A 13,461-nucleotide genomic window follows, 5' to 3' on the forward strand; every position below is an offset into this window, starting at 1 on the left:
AGTACATATATATGTACATCGTTTTGCTTGTGGATTGATAGCACTTGATCTGGAAGTCCTTAAGTGAGAATATATAGAACACCATGATCTAACTTTTAGAGAGCTCTTTTTCTGATTAAACACAATGTAAAAATTCTAGGATTTCTTAGCATGTATAATTGGACATAGCTCATTCCATGTATCAATATTTACCATGTATATACTCTTTAATTTTGAACATCAAATCAATTTGTATTTCATATAAATTTCAATGGCACTTCATATAACCCTCTGGGTATAAGGCCTGATCCTGCAACTGGATTTGATTTCATCGGGGCTTTTTAAATTCTATTCTGTATAGGTTCTTATACCACTCTCATCACTGTAGTATCTGAGTCTCTTCTAATAGTGCATTAACCAGTGTGACTAACATGTCACATAGCTTCTTGTGAACATAGTGGTCCAGTTGCAAGATCTGCTCTTAGCAAGTCAGACAATACTAGTGTACCAAGAATGGATCTAATTTCTTTAGCAGGCAAAAGTCTTCCTGCCCTTGAATTTCCTTTCAGTTGGATCAGAATCGTGTCCAATGTGTTTTAAGGTAAAGTACTTGTAAAAGAGGCCTAATAACAAGATATCGTGTTCTGACAGCAGAGGCCTTTTCAGCAGAAAGGCTTTAATGCATTTCAGCTATTTAGACGTCTAGTGTTTTTACATGTCCATCTGTAGATGAGAACTTGTTTCTATCATTTTGCTTTTTAAGCCTTAAATGGGAAACTAGTCTCTTTCGTGATATTCTCTGCAGATCCCTGCTGCAGGAGTTGCATGCCTGGACCTGCGAGCTGCAGAACTATTTAAAGTAGTAAAACCATTAGGGGGGTGTGTGCATGTCCTCTCTGGAATCAATTCTTTCCCTGCTTGGTGTATTGTACATTGAAATTACAACAGTGAAGTGGAATTTGCCATTCCATTAGTCTGCTGCTTTAAGGTAGCCCAGAAGTTAAAAGCTGAATTAATTCTTCAAAATATATTTTGAAAGCTTCTCTTGTTTGAGTAATGATTAATGGGGACACTGTTTTTAAACATGTAATCATCCCTTTAGTTCATTTTAATTATTCAGATTTTTTAATCTGTCTCTCTAGATCATTATCTAGTATAAAACCACACTACATTTTTCTAAAGCTATAACTTTAGGAAAGGAGAGAATCTCGGTTGTTTAGAAACTCTTGTAGATCCTTGTGCCATTAATTTGCAATGAATTCAGCTTCTTCTCTAACATTTTCTTTTGCTTTGAAACACACAATGGAATCAGCATTAAAGGTGACCAGTAACTAAAAAAAACTGAGTTGTGTGTGTTTTGAAGAAAACCTCAAACACAGCCCAACCTAGTTTTGTAAAGTACAGTCATAGCTTAAAAGACAAGATACCTGACTGTTGAACACACAGCTTATTTTAGTGATATCAGCATGGAGGTTTCTAATAGCACTGCTAATTATTATTATTGGTATTACTATAGCACCCAGAGGTCCCCGTGAGGATGGCAGCCAAATTATGTTGGCTGCTATACGCTCAAAGGAAGAGTCCCTGACCTGAGAGCTACGGTGTACGTAGACTGTATCTGTTGTATATAGTCTCAGGGATCAATTCTGCAAGGTGCTGAGTTTGTCCCTATGCCACTGAAGTCTGTAGGAGTCCAAAGTGCGTGGCATCTTGCCGGATCCTTTACAGATGACCTCTAATAAAATTCAAAAACACTTTGCGTTAAGGCAAGAGAACTAGCCAGCTCTTCCTTCTTTGGGAAGAGGGACAGCACCTTTTCTCTGCTCTCTCCAAAGTGGTTTCCTTGTTCACTAAATTTCAGTGAATTTCAATGTGTCTCTAATTTTCTTCTGCTGTGGTCCTATTTTGATAAATTATTTATGAAATGGTGTGCACATTATAATAAAGTACAGCTGACACGAGCTGCATTGTTTATACTGCATGTAGGCATCACTTTGTGCCAGCAGTATCTTAGATGAGGTGGTTTAATGATGAATTGTGTAATAGTAAACATTCTTAGTCCCTTAGTAAAGGGATCCACAGGTCTAAGCAGCTTTCATGATTACACTGCTACTTTCCATACTAGAAGATTTCTCAAATAAGCATTTAAAAGGGGCTTTTTAGAACCCCTTATTTAAAAAAAAAATAAATAAATCTCAATCCAATGTTCTTAAACTAGTATTTTGTTGATGGTTCTTGCTTAATTAGGTTTCCAGTTTCGAGCATTAAAAAGCTGGAAGCTTGAAAAGCCTTTTTTTGGCCTCTGATAAGCTTTTGGCATGAACTGAAGATGACCTGGATTTCTGTACTTTTGTCAGCTTTTCAAACCTCCTTGGTAGAAAACAGATGAGGAGCGAGGAACCCGTGGAGCAGCCTAACTTTTTTGAGTCAGAAGTTACTTAATAGTGAGTTCATTGTGGAAATGAACGGTATTTCTCAGTCTGACCCAGTGGAGTCAGTGGATTGAGAGAGAGCTGATTGCAGTGGAAGAGGAGGCCTGATGATGGAAAAGTAGCTGGATGGGGCAAGGGGATGTGTAAGATAATTGAGATTTTTTGTTTGGATACGAATCTGTCTTCTAAGGAATTTTACTGTGGCGATGGGGATAGTGTATTGGAAGGGAGATACGGGAAGCTGGTGGATGAAGCTGTGTTATTGGTATTTTATTCAGGAAAGAATAGTATTGTATTGAAAGCAATTTTATATTTTCCCAAGCAGTAATCGAATGGAAGCTGTGCCTCCATTCTGCCGGCCTGAGAGCATTCCTTAGTAGCACAATGAGGTCAGTCCCTGTGTAAACAGTGAGCAGTAGGGGAGATTGGGCAATAACTCTGCTTCCTTGAAAATACTAGTAAAGATGAATGACCAAACCTCATGAATCATCTTTCCCTTACGTTCTTTCAGAGAAACAACTAATGTTCCTTAGAGACTTGCTGAATAAGTGGTTACTACTTTTCCTGTCTGTGTATATATAAAGCAGTCTCTTCCCACTTCCTAAAATACAGATTAGAAATCAGAAAATGAAAAAACCCAACTATTGGCTGTGAATTAGGCATTTCAAATGTCTGCTTAATTAATCTTTGTTAGACTGGTGTAAATCAGGGTTAACTTTGTTGCCTTTCATTGTACCTGGGTTGGGGATCAGGGCTCTTCTTTGGCTTTGGGGAAAGATAACTAATGTAATTGGGTATATTAATAAGAGGAATGAATGGTGTGGAAACCATCCCTATGCTGATTTCATGTGGAGAGATATTGCTTGAATAGGCCAAACATTGGCCAGACCGGACAGTCTCTACGCAAAAGAATAAATGGACACAACTCTGACATCAGGAATCATAACATTCAAAAACCAGTAGGGGAACACTTCAACCTCTCTGGCCACTCAGTAACAGATTTAAAGGTGGCAATTTTGCAACAGAAAAGCTTCAAAAACAGACTCCAACGAGAAACTGCTGAACTTGAATTAATCTGCAAACTAGATACTATCAATTTAGGCTTAAATAGAGACTGGGAATGGCTGAGCCATTGCACACATTGAATCTATTCCCCCATGTTAAGTATCCTCACACCTTCTTGTCAAACTGTCTGAAATGGGCCATCTTGATCATCACTACAAATTTTTTTTTTCCCTGCTGACAATAGCTCATCTTAATTAGCCTCTTAGAATTGGTAGGGGAACTCCCACCTTTTCAGTGTGTGTGTGTGTGTGTGTGTGTCCATTCAGTGACACAATGGATCCTGGGACCAGAGGAAGAATTCACTCCAACGTGAGACTTATCTGCTCTCTGTTAATCATGGGAGTGTTTTGTGTGACTCCTTTCTTCTGCCAGAGCCAAAATGATCCACTGGCCCTTGGCTGAGCTGATCCCCAGTGCTGGGAGTTCTCCACAGCTGCCTTGCTGGAGATGAGGAAGCCGCGTATTTCTGACTCGGGACATTTTCTCACAATCAGAGGACACGAGTGCTGAACAAGAAAGAGCTGATTTGAAGACTTAAGCATCCATGTGCACAAGAGTGGATCTGCATTACTCCGAAGAGTTATTGGAGGGCTAGGGATAAAGAGGGAACAATGAGTCTAGTCTGAGGTTTATCTGTACAGTGGATATTTTTTAAACAATGTCCTTTTGGTTTTTGTTTTTAATCTTCATTGGAAAGCTGCTCTAGGTGGAGGGGAGTGCCTGTAGCTATCAACATTGTACCTTTTGGGTTAGCTTCGACTTTTTGGATTGTTGTGACACTGACACTCACTCACTCTCTCTCTCTCCTCACTATATATACACACACAATCTCCTCACTATATGTTCCATTCTATCCATCCGATGAAGTGGGCTGTAGCCCACGAAAGCGTATGCTCAAATAAATGTGTTAGTCTCTAAGGTGCCACAAGTACTCCTGTTCTTTTTGCTTGAATAGAATTCATCCATATGCTTTGCTGTGTGGGAGATTTGGGTTTCTCTAGTTCTGAGAAGGGATGAGCAAAATCAGGAGATGGGTATGCACAAAGAAATAAATACACTTCAAAAGTATCCCAAAAAAAAAAAAAAAAAACATTTTCAAAGGCCCTATTTCAAGAGGCACGGTGTAAAGATGAATGTGGAAATAAAGGGAAAGACTGAAAAGAATTAAGTCCAAGGAACGTAAAGATGGGTGGGTAAAAATCAACAGTACTTAAAATATACATGTGGTTCAAGAGATTTTAGATTAACTATATATTTTGTCTGTAAGCAATGAAAATGAGTTATGCATTGGAAATGAAACACTGCATCAGGAGTAATAGAAGTGTGCTAGTTATTCAAGCTTATTACGCTGTATTTAACCCTTTCATCCACTCACCTAAGCTTTCTATGGTACTTTTTGCATTCAGCAGCAATGAGTGGTAGTTAAGTTGGGAGTAATGAGCTGGAGTTTGTTCAGCTATGAAGGTGGCTGTAATTCCAGGAGATATCTTACAAGTTAGATCTTTGGGGAACCGATTTTTCTTCAGCTTTTACTGGCTGAGTTAACAGGAGGGTGTGCATTCAATATTGTCTCTCATTACGTAAATGAAAGTGCTTAAATGCTTCAGAAACCTGTACGCTCTTAATATTCAGTTTCACCTTTCAGTGTGTTCTAGAGATGGGTCTGAACGAGACCCCTGATCAGAACAGTTCCCAGCTGGGAGGTCTTAAATCTAAATCAGAATTTTCACCATTTCTGAGCTTTTCCAAATTTCATAGTGGTCAGTTTAAATCCATTATAAAGAGAAGACTGACTATGCATTCACACTTTGAGTCATTAGTTCCTCTTTCTAATAACTTTCTCCATTGTTTTCCCTCTCATTTCTAGGAATACATAATTCGTGTGCAGAGAGGAATTTCCATGGAAAACAGTTGGCAGGTAATCTCTCTAAATTTTGGTTCACTTAAACAGAACCTCTTCCTAAGCAGAGGTGGATTACAGTTTTGTGGGGCCCCTCCCTACCCCTTCCTCCTGCAGTTGTCCCTCCCCACACCTGGCATTCCTGCCAAGGAGTGGGCTTGGGCGCGAGGGCTTCCCCCATTCCCCGGCAGGAGTGTCGGGTGGGCTAGGGGAGTGCGGTCAGGGTACCCATTTTTCCGGGGTCCCTGGGCACAGGCCCCATTGGCCCAGTGGCTAATCCACCACTGTTCCTAGGAGAAGACCTGGATTCATCTTGGCTAGTCTAATTCTAGCTAGAGACCAAATACTATTTGAGAGTGAGTCAGGAATGTGAAATGCTTGAATGTGTTTGGTTGCAAACTGTTTCTAGTATCGGTATTAATTAGCATGAAGGCTTCATTTCAGTGTTTAGGTCTTCCAGATAACCAGTGCATGTGACCTGCTTTCTTATATCTATATGACCTAAGATACAACACCAAGGCCCATTTTGTGCCAACTGTTACCCGTTGTCAGTGGGACTACTTGTCCCAACAACAGTGGGCAATATCCATAAGTAAAGTTTGGTGAATCCGTCCTTTAGTTTCTGTGACAATTCTACCAGTGGACACAGAACAAAGTCTTCATGTTGATCTCATACATGCTTTCCTATTTATTTATTCATTTATGTCATCAGTAGATAGAATAATCTAGGATGCTTTACGTTGTTTGCTCTAGTTTTGGAAGCAAGTTTTGGTGGTTTTATTCCAGGGGGAAAAAAAACTTTCTATTTCCATATTTAACCAAAACTTCTGAAAGTTGTGATTGTTAGAGGAACACTTCTTGTCTGACCTCTTCATCTTAGAAGAACGACGTGGCTGTGGTAATTACAGAAGACCTCATTGTCTTCTGCCATTGTGGATATCCTAGGCCAAACAAAGAATAATCTGTGCAGTGTGTTCCTATTGCATATCTATATGCAAGTGTTTATAGATGGTATTTGTTTTTAAATCTAAATTATGGGGTCTGAATAGTCTGCCAGAACCTGCCTTCCAGCTAGTAGTGGAACCATTGTCTTGTGCAGGCTATGCTGTAATAAAAATAAGTGGTGGTGGTGATGATGATGATACCCTGTGAAGAGCTGGTGAGCATCCACTGCTATCGGATAGAGACTTCCTGGGGAAGGTCAAGTTAAGTACTTCACAATCATAGATTCAAAATTTAGAAAAAAATGTTACTTCTAGGATGGGAAAAGCAGAAGGTGTCTGCAAACACCTATAATGAAGCTGCTCCAATATAATATTACAGCTAGGAAGCCTGTATTGATGGAAGTTGAAGCAAGACCAATTCAGACTGGAAATAAGGTGTACTTTTTTAACCGTGAGAGTAGTTAATCACTGGAATAATTTACTAAGTGTCGTGGTGCATTCTTAGTTAAGAATAAAATTGTCAGACACATAGAAAAACATAAACTGTTGAGCAATAGTCAACATGGTTTCTGTAAAGGGAAATCGTGTCTTACTAATCTATTAGAGTTCTTTGAAGGGGTCAACAAACATGTGGACAAGGGGGATCCAGTGGACATAGTGTACTTAGATTTCCAGAAAGCCTTTGACAAGGTCCCTCACCAAAGGCTCTTAAGTAAAGTAAGTTGTCATGGGATAAAAGGGAAGGTCCTTTCATGGATTGAGAACTGGTTAAAAGACCGGGAACAAAGGGTAGGAATTAATGGTAAATTCTCAGAATGGAGAGGGGTAACTAGTGGTGTTCCCCAAGGGTCAGTCCTCAGACCAATCCTATTCAACTTATTTATAAATGATCTGGAGAAAGGGGTAAACAGTGAGGTGGCAAAGTTTGCAGATGATACTAAACTGCTCAAGATAGTTAAGACCAAAGCAGACTGTGATGAACTTCAAAAAGATCTCACAAAACTAAGTGATTGGGCAACAAAATGGCAAATGAAATTTAATGTGGATAAATGTAAAGTAATGCACATTGGAAAAAATAACTCCAACTGTACATGCAATATGATGGGGGGCTAATTTAGCTACAACAAGTCAGGAAAAAGATCGTGGAGTCATCGTGGATAGTTCTCTGAAGATGTCCGCGCAGTGTGCAGAGGCGGTCAAAAAAGCAAACAGGATGTTAGGGATCATTAAAAAGGGGATAGAGAATAAGACTGAGAATATATTATTGCTCTTATATAAATCAATGGTACGCCCATATCTCGAATACTGCGTACAGATGTGGTCTCATCTAAAAAAAAAATACTGGCACTAGAAAAGGTTCAGAAAAGGGCAACTAAAATGATTAGGGGTTTGGAACGGGTCCCATAGGAGAGATTAAAGAGGCTAGGACTCTTCAGTTTGGAAAAGAGGAGACTAAGGGGGGATATGATAGAGGTATATAAAATCATGAGTGATGTGGAGAAAGTGAATAAGGAAAAGTTATTTACTTATTCCCATAATACAAGAACTAGGGGTCACCAAATGAAATTAATAGGCAGTAGGTTTAAAACAAATACAAGGAAGTTCTTCTTCACGCAGCGCACAGTCAACTTGTGGAACTCCTTACCTGAGGAGGTTGTGAAGGCTAGGACTATAACAGCATTTAAAAGAGAACTGGATAAATTCATGGTGGTTGTCCATTAATGGACTTATTAGCCAGGATGGGTAAGGAATGGTGTCCCTAGCCTCTGTTTGTCAGAGGATGGAGATGGATGTCAGGAGAGAGATCACTTGATCATTGCCTGTTGGTCCACGCTCTCTGGGGCACCTGGCATTGGCCACTGTCGGCAGACAGGATACTGGGCTAGATGGACCTTTGGTCTGACCCGGTACGGCCGTTCTTATGTTCTTATTCTCTATCATTGGCAGTTTTTAAATTGAGATTGGATGACTTTCTAAAAGGTCTGGTCTAGGAGTTTTTTGGGGAAAGTTCTATGGCCTGAGTTATTATACAGGATGACAGGCTAGATGATCAATGGTCCCTTCTGGCCTGGGGATCTATGAATCTTGCAAGATTAGACATCACAGTGAGCAACTCTTCTCTCTTTCTCTCCACTTGCTGGCATAGACTCATAGAAAGCAGTGTAAACCCAGCAGTCTTGCATTTATACAGAGAAGCTTAGTGAAACCAAGATTGCAATAGGAATTGTTTCCCTCATGCAGTTTAGATTTTATGTTGCAGGATTTTTTGATAACTAGTGTGTTGCTTCAGTACTGCCTTTTATGTTTTGCAGATTGTGAGAAGATACAGTGACTTTGATTTGCTTAATAGTAGTTTGCAGGTAAGATTTCCCCCCCCCCCGATATATAACTATAATTCTAACTACTATATTATATTGTATTTTAAATACATTTGCTTTCTTTGTATACAACAGTGAAGAGAACAGAGACAGCATCAAACTTACATGGCTGGAAATGAAATGACTTAAGTTTTAAAATTATAAACTGACATTTTTGAACAAGGAGAAATGCTGAGTATTTTAGGTTTTACCGTGGGAAATGTTGGTTGTAACCTCTGTGTGACCAATTTCAATCTAAAGACAGGAGATTGGCAGATATTGACTCTTTCCCTTCAGTAATGTGACTTGTTCTGGTTTGGTGTACTATTATTACCCCTTCTTTCTTTGACTCGTACAAAACAGAGGCACATACTGACCTTCTTAATTCAGCACAGAAGTGCTATGTATCTCATTATTTGTCTTCCTCTAAAAGCACTTCCAGATGCTGCTTATGTGATGGATTTCTGTATCATTGCAAAGCGTTCCTCAGTTAAACACTGAATTGACTGTTTTTTTGTTTTGTTTTTTTTTCTCTTTTCTTTTTTTAGGACAGTAGTTTCTTTTAGTTTGCGTAGGAAAAGGCAAAGTGTGTGTGGGATGAGGGGTAAGCAGAGGCTAACATTTACAGGAAGGATGCTTGTGGTTCCAGGATTTCCTAGTTTAACACCAGACAAATAACACATGAATTGAGCACTATTGGTATTTTAAGAATAGATTTGATCTGTCACTTTCTTCTCTTCTCCCCCCTCCTTTCCCCCCCCCCCCGGTCACATGTAGTGTGACTACAGGACCTTAAGGCTGTTTCTGATTTTCATTTCCTTGTTGGTTTTAAAAACCTGACTACTTGGTGAAGTCTAGTGAACAAGAATGGGCAAGAATATTGAATTGTGCTCATGATATGAGCAACATTAAATACAGAAGCAGAGATGACCGTGCAGAGGTCATCTTGGGACGAAATTCAGACTCAATTTAAGCAGGTGTAACTTAATTGAGTTCTATGGGGTTATCCACCAGGTCTGAATTTGCACTCAAGATTTTGTATGACCACTATTAATTGACCAACTTTACTTTCTTCTTTTGTCTTCTACAGTCCAATCCTGTACTCCTTAATCAGGAAAAGCTCCCACTGTCTTCATTTGATCTAACTGGGAATTTTTCCTGAGTACAGAATCCAAAATTGGGCCCTTAATATACTGATACAGCATACAATGTTCATGACTACTCTGTTAGGTTGTGTATATCTTGGCATGTATTAGCTGTGTTCAGCCCAAACATGACTTCAGCAGGAGACGACTGGATTCCATCAGTTTTTCAGAAGAGAGCACGTATGTGGGAACAGAGCAGTTTTAAAAACAACCCCCATGAGCAGGAAAAGAAAATCCTTCTGAATGGACAAACCCTGTGACTTTTCCTCCTAGTCCTGTGTGTAGGCTGATAGTCACTGTTCTTTAAAATGCATACTACTTCCTAGAAGAGAGAAATGGAGCATGCTTGTGACAAAATTGCTATCTACAACACCTGACTGGTAAAAAGCTGGTGTAATGTATTCTACAAAACTCTAACTAAATAATTGCACCACGGGGACACGAGGTAAAAAGAGATTGCTTGTGGAGAAGGAACAAGGCTGTTGGGGATTGTAACTATTTTTTGCATTGGCAGAAACATCTGGAATTATTCTTTGAGGTGGTGGGCAGATGCCCCAGCCAGGGCAGTCTCAGTTAAGCCCAAATGCTCACATTATGTTCAACTCATCTTTCCTCAGAAGCAGTTTTAGTAAATAACAGAAGATTGAAAAGGGTCAAAGTAATAAAAGATGCTTAGTAACAGACCTTCCCGCTATCTGTAAGCTGGGAGGAGAGAGAACATATCCTCTAGGAGGCACAGCACAGAACTTGAAGCATAGTGGGAAGGAGGGGTCCCTAAAGTGACTTTAAGTCAGTGTTTGTTTTTTTTTATAATGGAGATATCCTATCTCCTAGGACTGGACGGGACCTTGAAAGGTCATCGAGTCCAGCCCCCTGCCTTCACTAGCAGGACCAAGTGCTGATTTTGCCCCAGATCCCTAAGTGGTCCCCTCAAGGATTGAACTCACAACCCTGGGTTTAGCAGGCCAATGCTCAAACCACTGAGCTATCCCTCCCTTCCCCCCCCCTGCTTCCCAATCTTTTTTTCATTTGCGGACCCCTAAAAATTTTGAATGGAGGTGCGGACCCCCTTGGCTATTTTAGATGTAGTCTGTGGACCTCCAGGAGTCCACGGACCACAGGTTGAGAACCACTGCTTTAAACCGTATATTGGCTGCAGTGTTGTCAGGAATCTCTGCAGTGTTGGCTGCTGTGTAGCACTGCCCCAACACATCCCTTCTAGCCCCGCCCTCTGTGCCAAGGCTTGTGGGGCAACACTCAGGGAAATGGGGCATATTAAGGTTATTTTTTCTTCCTCGTGCTCCACTGAGTTATGTAAAATAACTCCAGCATTGCATACACATGTGTGCACTTTCTAATTCTTTAAGAAGCACAGTCTCTAGTTCCTTCCAAAACTCCCAACAGCACCATCTTGTATAGAAATGTTCAGGCCCTGTGACTGACCTTGGGGATTTGAAAAAACAAGCTGAAACCCCTCCTGTAGAGATGGAAGCTAATTCAGAGTAAAATTGCCTATGAAACTTTGACCTATTCCTGGAAGAGAGAAATGAAGCTTCTCTTGGACTTAAAGCCATAAGCCACCCATGTTCTTTACTGACTCACTTAATTCTTGACCTGTTTATTGCCTGTTGCTTCAGGATGTTGTGCTTGGATGTCTTCCTGAGCTTGGAACTGTTGTGGATTTTTATGTTGTCTGTACTGCCTTGTTACCGGACACTTCTTAAAAATAGCGAGGGCTGAGATTTTCAAAGCTGACTGACTAGAGGATTTAGCCACACTGCTCCCACTGAAATTAATGGGAGACTTGTGGCTAAATCTCCAAACTGCATTTGAAAATCTCAACCCAAGTCTCCTTGAGTGTACTGGATTGAAAAGCTTCTCGCAATCCATCCTATATATCTTCTTTTTACTTTAAGATTATTTAGTGTAGAAGTGTGGAAATTGTATGTCATGTGATCTCCATTTTGTTGAGAGAACTCCTCAGACCATTCTCTGCCAAGGGAGCAAATGACTTGCTGTAACAAGGCACTCTAAATTATCAACAGAGATCTCGAAGAAGAACACTCTGGTTTGAAGATAAGAGTGTTAAAACATTGGCCCATCTCTGGCAAAAATCCCATTGGCTGCAGTGGGTGCTTTACTTCTCTAAGTGCTGAATTAGGGCCCAGAGTAAGTATTCCCTCAGGCCCTAAAGCACATACATAAATCTTCATAGGGTCAGGGCCTCACTGAGGTGCCTTTCCATAAATATGATCCCAGTCCCCCAGTGATTTGGCAGGTGGGGTTGCAGAAGTCCAAGGTGAAAATACTGGGCTTGCCTTAAATATTCAAATTTGTTTTTCCGAATCAAGGAACTAAATCTGCCCCAGGAGCATTTGGAGAAAGTTTGAAAATGGTCACCTAAAACTAGAGCCCCTTCGCTGTAAAGCAGTGGCTAACCCTCAGGGGAAGAGCCTTATGACTGATCTGACATGTTTTTCTATTGATTGATTGCACTTCAGAAATCAGATGCATTTTCTGTTTAGAAGCTTTGCTGTAATTCTTTAATTTTGGTGGAATCTTGGTGCAGGTTCTCAGACTGACGTGTGTGTTTGCTTAGCCTGCAAGGGAGACTTTTTTTCCTCAAGTAGGAGGGTGAGCATGTGGGGAAATGCACAGTGGTTAGGATGCTTTGCATGCGTTCCAGTAACTTAAGACAGTCACATAACCTTATTTTTCCTACCAACATTTTGTCAGCTACTGATTCATAAGAACAGCTGTACTGGGTCAGACCAAAGGTCCATCTAGCCCAGTATCCCATCTTCTGACAGTGGTCAATGCCAGGTGCCCCAGAGGGAATGAACAGAACCGGTAATCACCAAGTGATCCATCCCCTGTTGCCCATTCCCAGCTTCTACCAAACTGAGACTAAATTAATGGAGATATCCTATCTCCTAGAACTGGAAGGGGCCATGAAAGGTCATTGAGTCCAGCCCCCTGCCTTCACTAGCAGGACCAAGTACTGATTTTGCCCCAGATCCCTAAGTGGCCCCCTCAAGGATTGAACTCACAACCCTGGGTTTAGTAGGCCAATGCTCAAACCACTGAACTATCCATCCTTAGAAGGGAGTCCCCGACCACCACCACCTGTCTCCTCCTCTTGGGAGTGGTGGAACCCCCATCCCTAGGACAATGCATCCCATGCCTTCCGGCATCGGCAGCCCAGCCCCGTTCATTCCCCTGCGGGACCTGAGTGGGACGGGGGGGCTGGGGCCTGCTGCCCCCACTCTGGGGCCGCCGCGGGATAGCACCAGCTGGGCAGCAGCCCAGACGTGATTGGCCAGGGGCTGGGCGCAGCGTGCACGCTGCTAGATCCCCGCAGCAGACCCAGGCTCGGGGGGTTCGGGCCCGGGTGTCCATGCCACACCTGCCGAGCTTGGCCATCGGCCGCTTCCTCCCCCCGCGGCAGTGGGAGCTGCAGCAGCAGCTGCTCCCGAGTCCCACTGCCCAGGGGGGGAGAACAGCTGCCGCCTGACCCCGCGGGCTGCCCCCCTCCTCTCCCTACCACCCAACTGAGTCCTGCCTGCTCGGGGCCAGGCCGGACTCTCACTCCCCCTGGCCCCGCGCTTCCCCTGCGTCTCCGGGGCCTCCCTCCAGAGC

At 41.8% G+C, this 13,461-nt stretch overlaps 1 protein-coding gene across 3 annotated transcripts in view; it reads left to right on the plus strand.

Annotated features, from left to right (window-relative positions):
• Window positions 1-5,348: 5,348 nt before the first annotated feature.
• Window positions 5,349-13,461, plus strand: part of PXK (PX domain containing serine/threonine kinase like) — a 43,953-nt gene continuing 35,840 nt past the window's right edge. Inside the window, exons 1-2 of one of the 3 annotated variants that reach the window (XM_026650220.2) lie at window positions 5,349-5,394; window positions 8,633-8,680. In XM_026650220.2, coding sequence (XP_026506005.1) covers window positions 5,377-5,394; window positions 8,633-8,680 — 66 coding nt within the window. In that variant the 5' untranslated portion in view covers window positions 5,349-5,376. Of the gene's footprint in view, window positions 5,395-8,632; window positions 8,681-13,461 lie in introns of those variants that run through there. The other 2 variants (XM_026650221.2, XM_026650223.2) reach the window with 2 other exon arrangements.

Source organism: Terrapene carolina, unplaced genomic scaffold (genome assembly GCF_002925995.2).
Source record: "Terrapene carolina triunguis isolate 2854851 unplaced genomic scaffold, T_m_triunguis-2.0 Scaffold89, whole genome shotgun sequence".
Taxonomy (NCBI): domain Eukaryota; kingdom Metazoa; phylum Chordata; order Testudines; family Emydidae; genus Terrapene; species Terrapene triunguis.